Source organism: Sus scrofa, chromosome 8 (genome assembly GCF_054392235.1).
Source record: "Sus scrofa isolate SSC_HxYL_T2T_F1_AM1 chromosome 8, Sscrofa_HxYL_maternal_Yorkshire_Landrace_v2.0, whole genome shotgun sequence".
Classification (NCBI taxonomy): Eukaryota; Metazoa; Chordata; class Mammalia; order Artiodactyla; family Suidae; genus Sus; species Sus scrofa.
The window spans coordinates 130,501,373-130,520,556 of NC_139390.1; the positions used below are offsets into that span (position 1 = coordinate 130,501,373).

Consider the following 19,184-nt stretch of genomic DNA (forward strand, 5'->3'; position numbering starts at 1 on the left):
TTAGCCATATTTCACCTAATGGGATATCTTTGCAGTAAGCGGAACTTAGAGGTTTTTGTTCTCTCCTCTGCTCACTATCTCTTCTCCCTTTCTCTTTCTCCCCAATCTTGGCAAAAGTCTACACCAAACAAATACAGGTATGACTTTATCTTTCACAGCTTCACAGCACCAATTTTTTGAGTGTTAATATTTATTTTCTTCTTTGGAAATGGCCATTATGTAATCCTGGGGGTTGGATAAGAGAGAGATTGCAACAACAAAACTGTGATATGCGGGTGACCCCAGACTTTTAAAATTTTTAATGTGTTACTCCTAAGGTGTTAATGATGAGGTTATGCCAAGTGACCTTTAGCTTAGACCTAACTTTAAAGACTCTTCTTACCATACAGCTGTCTATCTTCTGATGCAGTTATGTTTCTAAACCATCGCAAATAGCCCCTGGGTTCCATTAAATATCAACAGAAGGATCTCATTTATCACTTCCTAATCCAAACCATAATTCATGTCTTCATTGCTGTATCCTCTTCTTAGATGGATCTTCTTGGACAAAAGACCTCCCTCCTTGAGGCTATTCCATTTAGTGATCACTCCTGTATTGTTTATGACTTTCCATAATCAATCATATCAAGAATGGAGAAGTCACTCATCACCAGGTTCTTTATGTCTCTGTTCATGATTGTTTGTGGGAGCTTTATGCCTATTCCAAGGCTTTGCAAGTCAACACCAATGCCTTGTTCTTTGAAAGGCCCTGTAGCCATTTTGACAGGGCATAATCTGCTGACCTTTGCTCAAAGAATCACATCTTAGCAATTAGAAAGAGATATAAGCATATCAGACATTTAAACCTGCAGAAATGCATATTGATACAAGGTCAGTTATTTTTCCACATTTTGTATTCACCCTATTTTTTTTTAACTAGCTTTGCCTAGATTTCTCCACACAGACAGAATGCATGTAGTTAGCTCACCTCTTATGTAATTCAATCCACTCCCACTAAATATGGTAAATGGGTTTACTCTTCACACAGGATGATAAATATACTTCACAGTACTTTATCCCTAATCCTGAATTGAGACTGCAGACCTATATTTTAAAAGGAGCAGAACAGAGCTTTGAAATCCTATAAACATTATTTGAGTCTCTGCTCTGCCAGTTATTTCTTGTGAGGCTATAAACAAGATTTTCATATACCTGAGCCTTGGTTTCTTTAATATGGACACGTTAATACCCAATTTTCAAGGTAGCCAGAACTCTCTGAGACAACATATGTGAATTATCTATCCTATATTTTTTAAAGTTTATCCTATTTTTTTAAAGTTTATTATAAAGTTTATTATAAATGTCAATAATAAACATTATTAATGACACATCCTTCAGGGTTCATTGCTTCCTTAGATGACATTCTAAACAGCCAAATTCCCAGAGCTCAGAGTCTCATTAAAGGAATAGCAGTTATACAATAATATGAGTTATTTACATGTATGTATACTTATGTGTTCAAATGTATATCATATATGAACATATAAATATTACCTATATACATATAAATATGTATATAATATACATATATAATACATAGAATGGATATATATACACATAGTAAATATATATGTAGAATTTAATTGTTAATAAAACTAAGGTCTATAAAACATGGAAATTAAATAATTTTTAAGTGATCAAACTTCTTCAATATAGTCATAGATTTTAGAAGTAGCAACTAAGAAACTGTATGCTTTTAACGATGGATCAATAACATTGCCTTTCTTTACTCCAGAAAGTTCACTGCAAAGTATGCACTATTGAAAATGTTGTTAGAAAATATAGGGAGTTCCCGTCGTGGCGCAGTGGTTAACGAATCCGACTAGGAACCATGAGGTTGCGGGTTTGGTCCCTGCCCTTGCTCCGTGGGTTAACGATCCGGCGTTGCCGTGAGCTGTAGTGTAGGTTGCAGACGCGGCTCAGATCCCGCGTTGCTGTGGCTCTGGCTGTGGTATAGGCCAGTGGCTACAGCTCCAATTCGACCCCTAGCCTGGGAACCTCCACATGCTGCGGGAGAGGCCCATGAAATAGCAAAAAGACAAAAAAAAAAAAAAAAGAAAATATATAAATAAGCTTTCTTTCCTTGTACTTTCAAAATGTCTTCTACAGATCCTAGATAAAACAGCAGTAGCTCCAAAGTTATTTTTAGATCCCCCTAAATCTTCCTATAAAAAGAGAGCAACTGAAGATAACTAGACTAAAATTAACAAAAAAAAAAAAAACTACCACAAATGAAGGAAATAAAAATTTGGCTGGAAATGAATGAAATAGAGAACAGAAAAACAATAGCAAAAAATCAACAAAACCAAAATTTGGGATGTCAAAAAGATCGACAAAAATTATTCATGCTAACTATACTGACAAAGGAGAAAAAAAGGGGATTCAAATTAAGAAAATCAGCAATAAAACAGGGGACATCATGACTGATTTTATAAAAATAAAAAGTATATTTAGGAATGCTATGAACAGTTGCATGCCAACAAATGAGATAACAAATTAGATAAAAAGGATATATTACTAGAAAGATATAAACAACTAAATTGACTCAAGAAGAAACAGAAAATGTGACTAGATCTATATCAAGTAAAGAGAATTAATTAGTAATTAAAAACTTTGCCACTTCAAAGAAAATCCAAAGCCCAGACGGCATCACTGGTCAATTTTACCAAACCTTTAAAGGATGATGACTATGACTACAGGAACTCTTTCAAAAAATGGATAAGGATAGAATGCTTTCCTATTCATTGTATGGGGTATTTCCATGAAACTAAAACAAGACATTAAAGAAAAGCAAAAAACAAACAAAAAACAACAACAACAAAAACCTCAGACCATATTGGCCATATTGGTTCACATCTAGTGTCAGCAACAGAAGAAGGAGCCCTGAAGGTGCGAATCTGGAAAACATACTCCTCCACTGTTAAAAGAACAGGAAAGCAGCAATTGTGCCAGTCACTGATCTATTCACCTTTAGTTTCAAACCTTCCCTTCTTTGCTCTCCTCTGCGATGTGTTATCTGGGACTATGGAAACTATCTGCCAACTGGCAATCCCTGAGGATCTGTCAATAGCAGCAGGACTGAAAGAAGAGGGAAGACTGAATGTATTCTTTTCCTCTCTTCATACTGTTCCTGACAGCAGTGCCCCAGTCAGGACATTTCATCACAACGGCAGGAGTTGGTGCCGGCCTCTTAACTGCCTTGAACATTCCCAGAACGAATCTAATGTTCCCACTCAACGTTATCCTTATCTGGACAGGCCTCCCCTAAGAAAATCTGAATCAGAGTCTTCCCTTGAAATGTACTGATCACCTCAACTTCTTACCCATACATGTAGTATATTTTTCCTGCCGTTATTATTTTCATGTTTCCCAAGTATTCCCTGTTTCTCATTCAGACTTTCGATGCCTATATTAGTTCATGTATTAAATTTCTTCTGTTGAAATTATCTAGTTTGCTTGCTCTGTGCCTATATATCTTAACTGAGAAGATTCTTGGGTGGGGGGTTGGCCATGTTTCTGAATGCAGGCTAGAGTCCACGTCACTATGAAATAAGATTTTAACAATCCACAGCATTCAAAGTCATCATGGTAAATTAAGTTGTAAGCAGTTGTTTGTGACAAAGTGCCAACTGAAGTAAGTACCTTGGCAGACCAAATAGTCGCTGCACGTTACAATTGTGAAGTGGTGGTAGCAGTCACTTTAAAAGCTGCGAGGAAGGATGGATATTTCTTATTGCACTAGAGAGCTTTACAAACAGATGACGAGATTGGGACTTTAAAAATCTCTTTTTCAGTCACAAAGAATGAGAGAGATTCTATAACAGACCTAATGGAATCAATCATTTACAGCCAGCAGAGCCAAACCCAACACTGTATTATGTAAACTAAAGAAGCACAATGTAAGCTGAACTTACAGATTCAGTCAACTTAAAGTTAGAGCACTGACTGGGAAATATGGGGACACCATGATTTGGAATGGAACACATGGGGGACTGCAAATAATAGTGAGCGTACCGAATCTCCCAGCTTTCCTACGTCTTTGTTACTAGCAAAAGCTTCTCCTCCTCCCATGTCTGAAGAAACTAGTTCTCCCTTGCTGGAAGGCAACATAATAAACTTGCCGAGGTATGCGCACATGGTGAGGAAATGCTGGGCACCTCAAGACCCATCCAAATCACCCACTAGATCTACATGTAGTGTCAGATGCCCGCAGGCTTGAGGGAAACAAGTGAAGCCTAACCAAGAAGAAGATAGCTTATACCTGAAGACAATTGCAATGTTTTGTTAGTTGACATCACCAGAAACTTTGGAAGAGCTATGTGATAATGAACTCTGAGAGTGTTAAACCACAGAGGACTGAATACAACTTTGATCACGCCAAATTATTGATATGGATGTACTTATTGCAGATTCTGTATTTAAGGTGTGGGCTCCAGCAATACAAGCAGCTCAACCAATGTCCTTTCACCTAAAACACAGACTTAGGAACAGTCTATATTCAATAAAAGTTGATTTTCTTTGGCTTAACGTAGTAAGAGGACTCTGGAGCTTAGGAAGACATAGATGTGGAAGTAGATTATGTGCAACTGCAGACTCAACACTCAATTCTTTGAGAGGAAATCAAAAAATGCACCCTTTAATAAAGTATTGGGAAATCCATTAGACAAAGTGGCTGGTCCCCCCCCCCCATCATTAGTGATTCAAAAGATGAAGGCTGAAGCCACACTGCCTTTTATGACCTATCCTTTGAAGTCAGACAGCATGAGTTCCGAAGTACATTACTGGTCACCCTGATTAACCCGAGTTTATGTGAAAGGGAACGGTACAAGGGCTCATGGATCTAATCCCACATTTCAGGAAATACAGGAGGCAAAGCTCTTTGAGGGCCACTTTGGAGACTGGTTACTACAACTCACTTGTGATCCTGACTGTAACACAATGAAAATACTCTAAATAATTATGATGTAAAATTTCAATGACAGAAATATCTCAAAATTTGGAGATAGAGTTTAAATACTCACATATTTCAGTTATTTATTGGTGTACTACCATAACCAAAAATACCTATTTCAAATGAATAAACACTACGTTTGACTACATATTTGAGGATACACTCCTCAGCATGAAAATAACTTAAAAAAATTTTTCAATCATTTTTGTCTGATCATGTTTTCGGTGGCATGACTGATAAGAATTTTTTTCTGGTAGTGTCGATACTGTTATTATGCGCATTGGAGAATAAAGACAATAATTAGAGTCATTGGGAACATGGATTTTCAGCATTGGTTGATAGGTGATGCAGATACAAGACCAATAGTTACATACACATTTCTGATCTAATTGATCCTAAATTTGAATTCAAAGAGTCTGAATAAACTTATTAAGTACTATATATGCATTTGCCAGTTATTCCACTGAAAAGGCCTAGAAACTATAACGAACTTAGTTGTGTGCTGCCAGTAGCGTTCAAGCTGAAGTCTCTAAATGCCATTTCTCGTACAGAGGAACCAGGGGCACCGGAAGAAGTACCTGATTCTAGTTTTCAGGGGAAAATGTACAGGATGAGTCTGGAACATTTTGTCAACCACGAAGCAAAACCAGCCACCATAAAGTTTAACTAAAAGGACTCAGTAGGCAACCTGACACATTTCTCTCTGACCGATGAATTAAAATAAAGCAAATATAATTAAACCTATGGGTCATTAAGGTTCTTAAAAACAAACAAACAAACAAACAATAGAGCGGAGGAAAGAGAAAGAAGAGCAGAAGAGAAAGCTCATTGTCCACCTATGGAAGGTGCAAGGTTACCAATTCATTCTTTTGAAAACTGATTAATACAGAAAAGAATTGATCATATATCCACCTTTTCCTTTACCAGTTGCATCTCAAGGTAACCAAACATGTCTAGAGAAGTTTCTCTTTAACATTATATTCTCACTAAGAAGTAAAAAAGGTATAATTAGAGTATCATCAATTTGCAGCCCTTAGTGAATTAATGGTTTAGATAATACATTTGGAAAGAGAGGCATCCTGATGGAAATACACAAGACTACCGCTGAAGTATTTTTGCAAGAAAACTAACCCAAATATTATGAGGCTTATAGATCTAATCCCACGTTTCAGGAAATACAAGAGTCAGATGAATATTTTATGTTTCCACAGCAAAATTCAAACTGTTGTATCTCAAACAAATGGCTCTTTTTCTTCAAAATGTAAATTGCAAGAGGAAGAAAGGAAAACTGATTGACTTAAAAATATGTCTAACAATTACCATGTGTGAAATTTGTTTGGCTCTTGATTTGAATACTTTTGTCAGGCAATTGCCAACATTTGAACACAGACTGAGGAATTCACTAATATTCAGAAGCAATTACTGTATTTTAGTGTGATATGGTATAACTGTTTTTTAAAGAATTTATTTTTTAGGTATTTGTACTAAATTTATATAGATAAATAATATGCTCACTGGGATTTGCTTCAAAATAAAATCTAAGGTGAGTGTGAATATAGTTGAAACAAAACTGGCCCCGAGTGTGTTTTGTTTAACAGGCATATCACACACACACGCATATACATATATATATATGTATATGCACATATATATATTTGGAGTTTAAAATAAAAAGTTTCAATTAAAATGTAATTTTATATGTTTTAGATTTTGTTCTGTAAGGTTAAAGTATGACTTTTAGTATTGATAGTTACATCATCATATCATATATAGTGCCACATAATTATACATTTTCTCTCTGGCACCTTCTATGATTAAAGTATACTCCTCTTGGAGTTTCCGTCGTGGTGCAGTGGTTAACAAATCCGACTAGTAACCATGAGGTTGAGGGTTTGATCCTTGGCTTCACTCAGTAGGTTAAGAATCTGGCGTTGCCTTGAGCTGTGGTGTAGGTCGCAGATGCAGCTCATATCTGGCGTTGCTGTGCTTCTGGTGTAGGCCAGCAGCTACAGCTGCGATTAGACCCCCAGTTTGAGAACCTCCATATGCCACAGGTGCGGCCCTAGAAAAGACAAAAAAAAAGACAAAAAATTTAAAAATTGTAGTTGGGAGTTCCCTGGTGGCTCACTGGGTTAAGCGTTCAGCATTGTTGCTGTTGCAGTGCAGGTTCAATCCCTGGCCCGGCAATTTCTGTATGCCATGGGCTCTGGAAAACAAAAAAGGATCCCCCCAAAAAACCAGTATATTCTACTTGATGTGTCTTTTTTCTGGCACTTTAGATACCAACAACCTTACAGATCAGCACATGGCTTTATGCCCAGGCTTTAAGATATGAGGCTAGGGCTAACAATAAAAGTAATGACTAAGCACTGCCTATTATTTACCTTCACTTAGATGCTCAAAGGGCTTTGAATTCAACAATTAACCAAATTATACTTGGCTTAAGACAGTCACTTAGTTTTACAGCCTATTGACTTTGATAGTCATAAGAGAGCATGAATTGTAGAGAGGTAAGGATAAAGTGATTGGGTTAGTGCCTCATTATCCTTGCATCTCCAGTTTTTGCATAATGCCTGGCAGGCAGAAAATGATGAATAAATTTTGATTTATCACTGAAGGAAGGAAGAAAGAAAGAGATGGCAGGAAGAGACAGAGGAAGGGAGAGACAGAGAGAGAGTGGAAAGAAACTATACCATTATCTATTGCCACCAAAATGCTGTATGAAAAGAACCACAAAATCTTAGTGACATATTAACAGTAAGCTTTTTTTTTTTTTTTTGGTCTTTTATCTTCTCAGGGCCACACCCATGGCATATGGACGTTCCCATGCTAGGGGTCGAACTGGAGCTGTACTGCTGGCCTACACCACAGCCATAACAACTCGGGATCTGAGCCTCAACTATGACCTACACCACAGCTCAAGGCAATGCTAGATCCTTAATCCACTGAGCCAGGGCCAGGGATCGAACCCAGGTCCTCCCGGATACTAGTTGGATTCGTTCATCACTCCATGATGGGAATTCCTAACGGTAAGCTTTCAATGCCCGAGTGTCTGGGTGACTTCGTCTGGGTGACTTTCTGCTTGTATCTTATGAAGTTGACTGCATTCACTTTATTGGCACCAGGCTTACCTAGACCAGCTTCAGATGCGACAACTGGACCAAATCAACTCTACGACACGTCTCTTCTACTCCAGCAGGTTCTAGACCTGGCCTGGTGCTGGCAGCAATGCAAACGAGAGGGTAAGTCTGGTCATTAAAGCACTTTTCCAGCTTCTACTCAGTCATGTTTGCTCCACCCTCCTGACCCAAACAAGCCCCATGGTCGATCCCAGAACACTGTAAAGCTAGATTTAAAAGATCATGGATACAGGATCCAGGGAACAACTGAGGTCACTTATGCGATCTACTGCAAAAGAAATAAAGATATTAAACACATGAAAGTGCAAGGTGAAATTCTGCATAGTGCTTTTTTTTTTTTTTTCTTTTTCCAAACCGCAAACAAAGATAAGTGGAATTATTAAGGATCTGGCATTTGTCATTGCTGCTGCTAGGATAGCTGCTGTGGCTCAGATTTGATCCCTGGCCCGCGGGAACGTCTACATGTCACAGGTGTGGCCAAAAAAGAAAAAAAATTAAAGCATCAGTTTCCCTCCACGATGGAGCACCATTCCTCACGCCCCTCCCTTTGCTCAGGTAAAAGCCTGTTTCTACAACTGCGGCTGATTCCTTGCTGGTGGAGGGATCGCCCATTAGGTGATATTCTTGCCATCTCTAATCGCAGTCTGACTCCAACTCAGGTGGAATTGATTTTTCTAACTAGTAAGCATGGGAGGAGAAACGGGTACTTACAGTCCCATTCGTCTGTTTCTCTTTCTCCGAGGAGAACAGACTCGCCCCAAGAATATTTTCACTCTACTCTGTTCCCATAGAAAGTCTGTCACTATGGGAAGAAGCCTGCCTAACTCGGGGTTAAATGCATTAAGAAGCCCTTTTGCCTTCAGATATAAACCAAGTCTTCCAATAGTCACTGAATCAATAAATGAAGTAGTTTTGGTTTCGATCTGCCTGATTCTGGTTCAGAATTTGTATGTGGAAAGCACACACTATTTATGACTCTGTGCCTTCAAAACACTTCCCACAAGTCATGTTTGATTATGTTGGAGTGATATGTTGTACTTGTGATTAAAGGGTTGGCAGTCACGTGCATTTAATGTAATCCAAAGGAAACTACATAATCTGTGCCCTCATTAAAAGCTTTCCCCAGGAGAGCAACGAATGCACAAAACCAAACACTGGACGAAGTGAAACACAGAATTACTTACCTGATCTATAAAACGTTAACTATCCAGAACCTGAAAATATTAAAATGACTTCCTTTTCTTCTGTTTCTTATCAAAATGTCAAATTTTGTCCACAGAGGTTAATTCAAAGTCACTTTCAGACTGAAAATTTCCATAACCTCCATTTACAATAAAATGTTTCTTTTTATTTCCGAAACGATCTACTAACTATAGTTTTGTATAATGTGTTTTTTTACAAATATTTTCCCAAACCAGTTGTAAAACATAAAAAAAAAAAAAAGAAAAAGAAAGAAACAAAGACGGCTGGCTAATCTTGCCAATAGAGGTGCTGGATATACAAATTTAAAGTGCCATCAGCCCTGCCCCATCCTTGACATAGAGAATTCATTTCTGTGATACAGTGATTTACACTTGTTAGCGAACTATATTAAAGCTTATTTTTAACCATCAAAAAATATTTGCTGGTATGTATATAACGGGTTTGCGGACAATGCAGTTGTTATAATCGGGTTCAAGGATTACTTATTTGGCTCCATAGAGAATGATGAGCACTATCAAACTGAATTAAACATAACAAGTTGTGCTATACTTTTTCATGACCTACTGCACTTTCCAGGGGTGAGCAAGGGCAATGAAAGATAACATCTATCATATGTTATGCTTCACAAACTATCTCCATAGAAATACAGAGTTCATTTTCCTTCCTGGTCAAAAAGGGTTTGGATAGAGTTCACTACTGATTTGCAATTTAAATAAAATTTTTCTCATGAATGAAAGGATTTTGTTAGTCATGCATGTACTATCTTTTTTTCCTATATGACCTCTGTTTTCAAGTGAATGACTTATTCCTCTTCCAAAGCTGATGGAGCTTGTGAGGGGGAAAAAAGCTACCATAGCTTTGAAAGACAACTATTTGCCTTAAGTGCTTATTTCAATATTTTTGATGCAAAGCTAAAGTGCATCAAAAACAATTTTCCTGTTTTTATTTGGATCAGGTTACCATTTCAGAAATGTACTAGGAATAGGAATTCAATGGAAGAGTTGTGGCTTTTCACACAGACCTAAACGTGGTTTTTAATTTAATTTAAACACAAAGAAAGATGGAAAAGGATACGATAAAAAGTAATGTCCTTTTGCCTATGTGATACCACACAGTAAGTCTCTGTATTTGTACCACACAACTGAGTAGTAAAACAAATATATACACCACTTATACTGCATTCTTTTCATATTACCTCTTCTATAGTATGAAACAGATTAGTGTCTTTGATTAACCCAGTTTTGGCCTAAAAGGAGTCAGAGCTTGTTTCACTCTATCTAAAAATGGTTTTAAACTCTAACTTCAATCCAATATGTAAATAGCTGTTACCTAGGTACCAAGGATGCCTTTCATTGTGATCAAAATTAAACCTTCATGTAGCACAAGGAAAGAGACTCATTCATTTTGTAAAATAACACTATTTCATGCTATCTAGGGAGTCTTAGGGTTAACAAAAATTACTGTGGATTTACGGTTAATATTTATTTTTGTTCATAGACAATTATATTTACAGAGCAAAGAGTTAACATTTTAATCACTGTTGTTCTTAAGATTGTTTTCATTCCATTTCACAGTTGCTATTGTGCTCAGATTGTTTTATAGCTCAGATAATTCAAAAGATAAACATAAATTTTAAAAGCCTAACAAAAGTTTACCATTAAAAAATTCTATAATTGTATATGTACAATGGGTGAAACTGCAAAACAATACTCACTTGTTAAAAAAAATTGTTCTTCTAATTAATCACTGAACACATATTAACTCACTGCCACCAACTCCCTGTATGCTGGCCATGACATTCAGCCTATGACATACAAAATAAAATGTATGAGTGCATTTAACCTTTATACTTATTTCAGGACACAGGTGTGGGTACTGTTATAATCTCAGTTTAATAGATGAACACACTAAAGTTTAGCAATGTTAATCAATTTCACAGACAGCACAACTGGAAAGAGGCAGAGATTAAATCTTGACTCATATTTTTGAGATTATATCATAGACACTTTTTCCCTGGATGCTTATTTGTTCATTTCCTCCACTTTAATCTCCTTGAATTTTAAGGCTGGGTTTCTACATTTTTCTCCTTTTAAAAATTCTTCACAGGATGAATTATCTCACACTTTCTAAATGTGTTACTCATAATAAATGCTTGAGTAGTCTCAGTTAAAAAGTCAATTTATTGGCGTTCCCATTGTGGCTCAGTGGTTAACAAATCTGACTAGGAACCATGAGGTTGTAGGTTCGATCCCTGGCCTTGCTCAGTGGGCTAAGAATCCAGCGTTGCTGTGATCTGTGGTGTAGGTCGCAGATGTGGTTTAGATGCTGCGTTGCTATGGCCCTGGCATAGGCCAGCAGCTCCATTTAGACCCCTAGCCTGGGAACCTCCATATGCCATGGGTACAGCCCTAGAAAAGACAAAAAAAAAAAAAAAAGCCAACTTACCAGTGGGCCTTCCCTGATCATTCTACTTAAAATTATTCTTGCACCCTACCCCACAGTAGTTTTCCTTAAATTTAAACCCTGCTTATTTTCCTCATTGCACTTATACTAGCCAACGAATGCATACTGTACTGATTTAATATTATCTTTCTTCTGAGTTAGAATCTAAGCTATATAAAATAAAGTGGTTTTGTCTGTTTTGTTCACTCTTACCTAACTGAAGCAAAATAGTGCTTGGAACATACTAGACATTTAATAAATATTTGCTGAATGAATGTATTAACGAGCAATCTATTATTGCTGTTAAGAATAGATATCACTGAAAAACTAGCTTAGAAACCAATACAAAAGTCCAAATACTTAGTTTCACAAGTCAAGTAAAGACAAGGAAAAGAGGAGAGTAAATAATGAAACTAAGAAGAATTTAATTGGATAACTAAGGTTGGTCTTGCTTAACAATTAAACATTAGACAATCCTCTTTTAAGCGTGCAAGGACTTACGTAACTTCAGATAGATTCAGGGGATCTTAAGATTTGGAAAAGCTTAGATCACAAACCATCCCATTTATCCTCTCAATATACAGAGGGAGACTGAAGGTCTGGTTGGTGCACCAGTCCCAGAATTCTCCCCATATACATGGTTCTATGATAGATAGCAGCAGATAAATGTATAATATAATGCAGGCTTATAATGTTTTAAGGTAAAATTTAATGGGAAGTTTTGGTTAATTTTGATGTGCACCTAAATCAAATGTGAACTAATGGGCCCTTCTAAGTCTTTCGTGATAGAGCCATTCAACAATGCCTCTCTAATCCAAATAGTGATACAGTATGTGGAAGACAGAACTGTGGAATATCAGACTAACCTTGAATAAAATTCTTACTGAGTAATGAAAAAATAAAATTATAAGCTACAAAATGCAAGGAAATTTTATATCAAGAATTTGATGAGATTATGCCTTTTGTACTTACATCTATTAAATGTCAAAGATTGATCTTTAGAGACAACTGAGTAAAAGGCTTTTCTTTTCTTTTTTTTTTTTTTGCTTTTTAGGGCTGCACCCCTGGCATATGGAGGTTCCCAGGCTAGGGGTCTATTTGGAGCTACAGCTGCAGGCCTAAGCCACAGCCACAGCAATGCCAGATCTGAGCCGTGTCTGCAACCTACACTACAGCTCATGGCAACGCCGGATCTTAACCCACTGAGCAAGGGCAGGGACCGAACCCACAACCTCATGGTTCCTAGTCGGATTTGTTTCCACTGCCCCACAATGGGAACTCCAAGTATAAGCCTTTTCTATACTTAAATGTTACAAGAGGAAAAGTCTCATTTAGCATGATTGTAAATGAAATAAAAGGGTTATTTAAGAATACAAGTTTAAAACATAGTAGAAAATCCAGCATTTAAAAAATTTCTTCTTGCTCACAAAATTCAACTTGAAGAAGTGGTGGTAACACCATGCTCTTTCAATTATCAGAGTTGTTAAACTTCAAATAAAAAGCTACAATGATGATAAATAAATCCCCACAAAATATTTGTAGTTAAGTAGACAGTTGGTTTATTGTCTATATTCAACAACAACCATCAACAATGAAACTGAGATAAACCAGGTATCAGTTAATGTGTTTTTCTTAATTTCGCAAAACCCCAGGCAAATTATTAGTTGGGTCCCAGAGAGATGACCAAGTTGGGTCTAGAGAGATTAACTGTTAAAACCAATTGAAGAAAGTTCACAGAAGACCTTACCTTTTCCCCCGGAATCTTTTGGTTTACAAGATTTGTTTCTCCATTAAAATAGCGCAGGAAAGGTAGGACTTGAATTTAAGCAATTACTCACTACTTACATATTTTCCCCATACTTCTCACACCACTGCCTTATGCCAATCATCATTCGCCATAAAGAAAAAGACACTAAATTTGACTGATTCCTATACCTTGGGAGGCTTAGAGAATCAACAACCAACTCAGAGTCTGGGTGTGTCACTCCTTAAAAGCCATTCGAAATTGCCATAGATGCTATTTTCCACTATTAATGAAGAGCTTAAGTTGTCATTAAAGTACTCGTGTTTGCCTAGAAGGCCCTACTTCATCCTGTACCATCACCTGAACCTGAAGCTTAATGGTGGTCAGATTCCACCTAATAGGTGTTACACCTTTGTGCTTCTGCTCTAACTACCCTGCTTGCAGACTGCAGCCCCACAAGCAGCTACAACAGCCTCTCCCCTGATCTAGCGCCAGCTCCCAACCTGGTTTTCACCTAGCTCACATTCATTCCACAATCGCTCTTTAAGCCTGTGATATTTTTCTCCCATCCACTTTCTTGGCTGAGGACCTTTCCTAGTTCACTGAGAAAATAGAAGCAAGCTAAACACTCTTTACTCATTCTTACCAATTCATTTCATAGTCTAGCTATATTTCTCATTTTATCGTGGAGGCACTCCCCACATAACTATGGAAATCCAATCTCTCCAATCTCTCCAATCTCTGGACACCAGGCATTCAGAGACACTCTTCCATCATCCCCTTTTTTGTCTGCTTTTCAAAATACTTCCTTCACTTTCCTATCAGCATCTATACTGAAACATCTCCCTTTACAAATGTCTCTCTTGAAGATATATGCCTTATAGCTGTTAGCCAATTTCTCTTACATACCTTTATCATAAAATTCAGAGCAACTCACTCAAGAGAGTAATTGGCGTTATATTTTCTTCTCTCGTTCTCTGTCCAACCCACTCTGGCTTCCCCCTTCTCTTTACAAAGGTTACTCTGGCCACTGCATTGCTAAATCCCATGTTCATTTTACTCCACAATATCAGAATTTAACAGAATGCATCAGATCATTCTCTGCCCTTGGTTTCTGACACACACATTGTTAGTTCTCTTGCCACTTTCCTGGCTGCTCCTTCTCAGTCACCCTTGCTTGTTCCTTTATGTTCCTACATGCACAGCCCAGAGCTCCGTTCTCAGATAACTACTCTCTCCAAGGACACTAACTCCCCGGAGGACCTCATTCCATTTCATGCCTTTAGATACAAACTAAATAAAGTGACAACTCCTGAATGTAATCTGTAGTCCAGATCTCTCTTTGAACTGTACATTTTTCTGGGTCTTATATCTCTCCACTTAGATGTCCAATGAGTATCTCAAAATTAACAAATCTCAAACCAAACTTACAATTTACCTCACCAAACCTGCTTCTTAGATGTTTTTTCTCCATATCAGCAAAGTCAACTTGATCATTCTGTTTGTTCTGGACATAATCTCTGGAATCAGCATTGACCCTCTCTGTCTCTCATACCTTGCATGCAATCCATCAAAAAAGCATACAGGCTATAGCTTCAAAACGTAGTTATGTTCTTAAAATAACTATGTCTTAACTGCCTCTACGGTTGCCTCCCTGGTTCTGACCTTCATCATTTCTGAAATTATTAAAATGGCCCTCTCGCTAAAATCTCAGTGTTTCCCCATAGAGATAAGTCCCAACTATCCTTTTAAAGTCTAAATCAGATTGTTTCAGTCCTATGCTAAAAGCCTGCAATTACATCCTGTCTCACGCAGAATAAAAGGCAATAACATCCTATACATCTGGTTCCCTGCCACCTCTCTGACCTCGCCTTCTCCACCCTCCCCTTCTTCTTCCACGTAGTTGCACTCATCTCCTTGCTATTCTTTGAACAGACCATGCTTACACCTTGACATCTTGGCTTTTGCAGGTCCTTTTGTATAAAATGCTCTTGTCCCAATATCAGCTCTCAGACTTCCTCCCTCTACTCTACTGTCATCTCATCAGTCAGGCTTTCCTTAAACTCTCTTCCATGTAAAACAGCAACATTCCCTCTCTGACTGTTCCTATCTCCCTTATTCTGTTTTATTTACCTTCCTAGCACTTACCACCACTTAACACACACCAATCTCCCACACTAAAAGGATGGGTCAAGGTGGGAACATTATTTTGTTCACTGTTTCATCTTCGGTACCAAGAACAGTGCTTGGTAAACAATATAAAGGTCACTGCTCTTAGCAGCTAAAGGAACAATTCTATACTTTAAATACAGTCAGTGTTTTTCCAGGCATTTTTATCAAAACGACAAAAAACTCGGTGGAGGTCTACACGGGATGGAAGCACCTTGGCAAATTGGATCCCTTGCTTTTACAATCACCTTGGCTTCCCACCTTGGCCCTCACTTCTTAAATTTGCCGGCATGAATTTAGAAGCTTATCTCAGTGCTGTCTATTTTATTAATGATCTTCCTTACTCCACAGTAAACGGCTACAAATAATTACCATCAGGACCTAAGAGACAAAGAGCTAAGGTCACATGCACTATACCATCAAGCCCAAAGGAAGCCTCAAACTCTGCTCTGATTAAAAGAGCAGACAGAATATATAGCAGTGTTGGCTTATTATTTATTTGATGTGGCAAATGAAACTCTGTCCATAGATTTACATAAGGAAGTCACTTTAAAAAGATTAAATTCCTGGAGTTCCTGTCGTGGCTCAGTGGTTAACGAATCCAACCAGGAACCATGAGGTTGCAGGTTCGATCCCTGGCCTTGCTCAGTGGGTTAAGGATCTGGCATTGCCAGCAGCTGTGGTGTGGGTTGCAGATGAGGCTCTGATCTAGCGTTGCTGTGGCTCTGGTGTGGGCCGGCGGCTACAGCTGTGATTAGACCCTTAGCCTCGGAAACTCCATATGCCACAGATATGGCCCTAGAAAAAGACCAAAAAAAAAAAAAAAATTGAATTCCTGGAACAGAGGCCAAAGAAAGTAGAGCTAAGTTCTCCTATAATTAGTTAAGTAGCCTTCTTTGAAGGTTAGCTAGCCATATTAGTGCAGCCTTTTGGCTGATAGCAAGTAGATCTATGGGAGTTGGCATCCCTGGGGCTGGCTGGATATCTTTTAGAGCAGGGTTCAGCAAACTTTTCCTCCAAAGGGTCAGAATAGAATGTAAACATTTTAAGTTTTATTAGCCATCTACTGTTTCTATCCCATATTCTTTCTGTTTGAACAACACTTCAAAAAAAAAAAAATTAATCCATTCTTAGCTCCAGAACTACGAAAAAAGAGACCACATGCTGGATGTGACCCATTGTCAATAATTTACTGACCTCTGTCTTAGAGTTTAGCATTTTTTGTCAAAAGTGAAATAGGTCAAGTGTAAGGTTCCTAGGATATGAGAGGGAAGTCCTACAGAGATGGACTATTTAATAAAAGATACAAGAGTTAATAAGCAAGTGAGGAATATCCTAGCCAATTAACTATCAGTAGCAGACAAGGCAATGGAAAGCATAAGTGCAGACCACAGTATGGTATATAGAATATTGTTTCAGATGCTCTTATAATAGACAGTGGATGAAGCTCTAGGCAGGTGGAGTATGGTTACTGAATAATATTGATATCACACCAGGAAAATGAAGAAAACTTGAGAACTGGTATTAAAGACCTGAATCTTATTTCCATCCTTGTAAGAAGCGTGGTACACACAGATTTGCCTACTGGGAAGAACCCAGATGAAGTAGTTTACAGGTATGCAGCTATCATGTAATCAACGTTCATATTTCTATTGAAGACATAACATATTCCAGGCACTCATCTAGGTTCTGCAGGTCTAACAGTAGAGAGACCAGAGAGTGTCTAGAATCAGGGAATCCTCAAGACAAGAAACAGAGGTAATAAACAAGACCAGTAAGTATAAGATAATTCAAATATCCATATACTCTTAGTGTCCATCAATCACATATAGACAATGAGCCAAAATGAAAGTAACAAGCCTTTATTCACCTACTGCAAGAGTGAAAACAAGAAGCAAAAAGAAGCACCCGCTCACCAATGTTCCATTTTTTTTTTTCCCACAAAAAGCACAAGGTGAGGGTCAGACGGACAAAGCACACATGGGAGATCTCACTGAAGTGGAGTCCCATACAAAACGCTCCTTTCTCTTTATAGATCCATGGGCTGGGAACAGAGAGAAGAGGAAAAGCTGGGGGGAAAAAAAGATGCTGAGTCAACGTACACGGCTCTCAGTCAAGGTGCCCGAAAAAGAGAGCCCCGCTTTGAATGGAGGAGTTTGGCTTAGGAAAGCAGACATAACAGAGTGTGAGTGTGGTCAGCCTGGTTGGGGGGGAGAGGACACGACTTCCTCCAGAAAACAACAATGTACTGGTGTCAAGAGGGCAATTCCACTCCCACCCCACCCTTGTGTCTGTGGTTGGGCCTCAAAGATCTCACAAAGGATGTGGGCCTGGAGTGGACTGCTCACTTAGAAGAAAGATGTTTATATACTATAAATGTGGGGGGATTTCACCAAGGAGGCAGTTAAGCTGGCACCCAAATGACAAAGAGGCTACCACGTGAAGAGCTATGGGACTAGCATTCCAGAACAGAAAAGAGCAGCTATAAAATGATGCAGCAAGGAGCCCAAAAAATTCAAGGGAAAGAGGAAAGGCCATTGTGTGTGGAGGCTTGTGAGCCAGGACAGGCTCCTATGAGATGAGACCTTTCATCTCCTGAGCTCCTGCCACATTCTAGGCAATGTTCTGAGAGCTGGGGATTTTTTCTGAAAGAGAACCATCTCTGCCACCACCACTGACATGTTCAGGCTCAGTTATAGTTGTTGCAAATAAAGAACAAACCTTTCAGGGAGCTTCAGTCTCTCAGGGGCTATGCTGGGAGCATACGAAATCTTCAAAGCAACCTTGGGAACTGGGATATATAATACGAGGTTTTTCTTATTAAGCAATCAAGTCTCAGAGAGGTTAAGAAAATTATCAGGTATAACCACTTAACTGAAACTACATCCCACGTTCTTGCTTCGATACCAAGCCTATATAGCAAAGCCTACTAGGATCCCTGGGAAAAACAAGATGGGATCTAGTCGATAAGGTTTACGTTTAGTTTAGTTTAGTTTCACTTACCTGTAAGGGCCATGGGCCGAGGCCTTGCACTTGACACGTCGGATTAGCGCTCTGGCGCAGAAGTGCTGCAGGGTCATACCTTGGCAGCTACAGCTAAGAAACCTTTTGGCATTAACCCCAAAATCCAAGACAGTGGCGGCAAACCGCCAGCCGAGAGGCATGCGCTCTGGCATCAGGAGCAGTGCGACTGCGCAACCCCTCCCCTCCCCAGAGCTCCACCCCCTCCCTGCTAAGGGAAGTCCACCTGCCAGTGGGCGGGGAGAGTTCGCACCTCACCGTCCTCTGACCAAAGAAAAATGCTCTTTACTTCTGAACCCGATCCGTCTGTTGGCGGGAGAGACGTCAGGTGGGACCACTGTCGTTGGAGCCCGGCGTGAACAGGTAGGTTACAGCTGGTCATAATAAATCAGAGTGCCAAGCCAGAGAAGGCCCGAGACCTCAGATGACTTGCTCTTAGGCTTCCATCTCTGCTCTTAATTCTCCTTAACTACCT

The 19,184-nt window shown here is 38.7% G+C and overlaps 1 protein-coding gene across 3 annotated transcripts in view; it reads right to left on the bottom strand.

The window, feature by feature from the left end:
• LOC146401045 (uncharacterized) overlaps positions 1-18,962 on the bottom strand; it is a 269,811-nt gene extending 250,849 nt beyond the window's left edge. For all 3 annotated transcript variants that reach the window (XM_084973386.1, XM_084973389.1, XM_084973387.1), the window contains exon 1: positions 18,692-18,962. In XM_084973386.1, coding sequence (XP_084829512.1) covers positions 18,692-18,864 — 173 coding nt within the window. In that variant the 5' untranslated portion in view covers positions 18,865-18,962. The remainder of the gene's footprint in view (positions 1-18,691) is intronic.
• Positions 18,963-19,184: the final 222 nt, after the last annotated feature.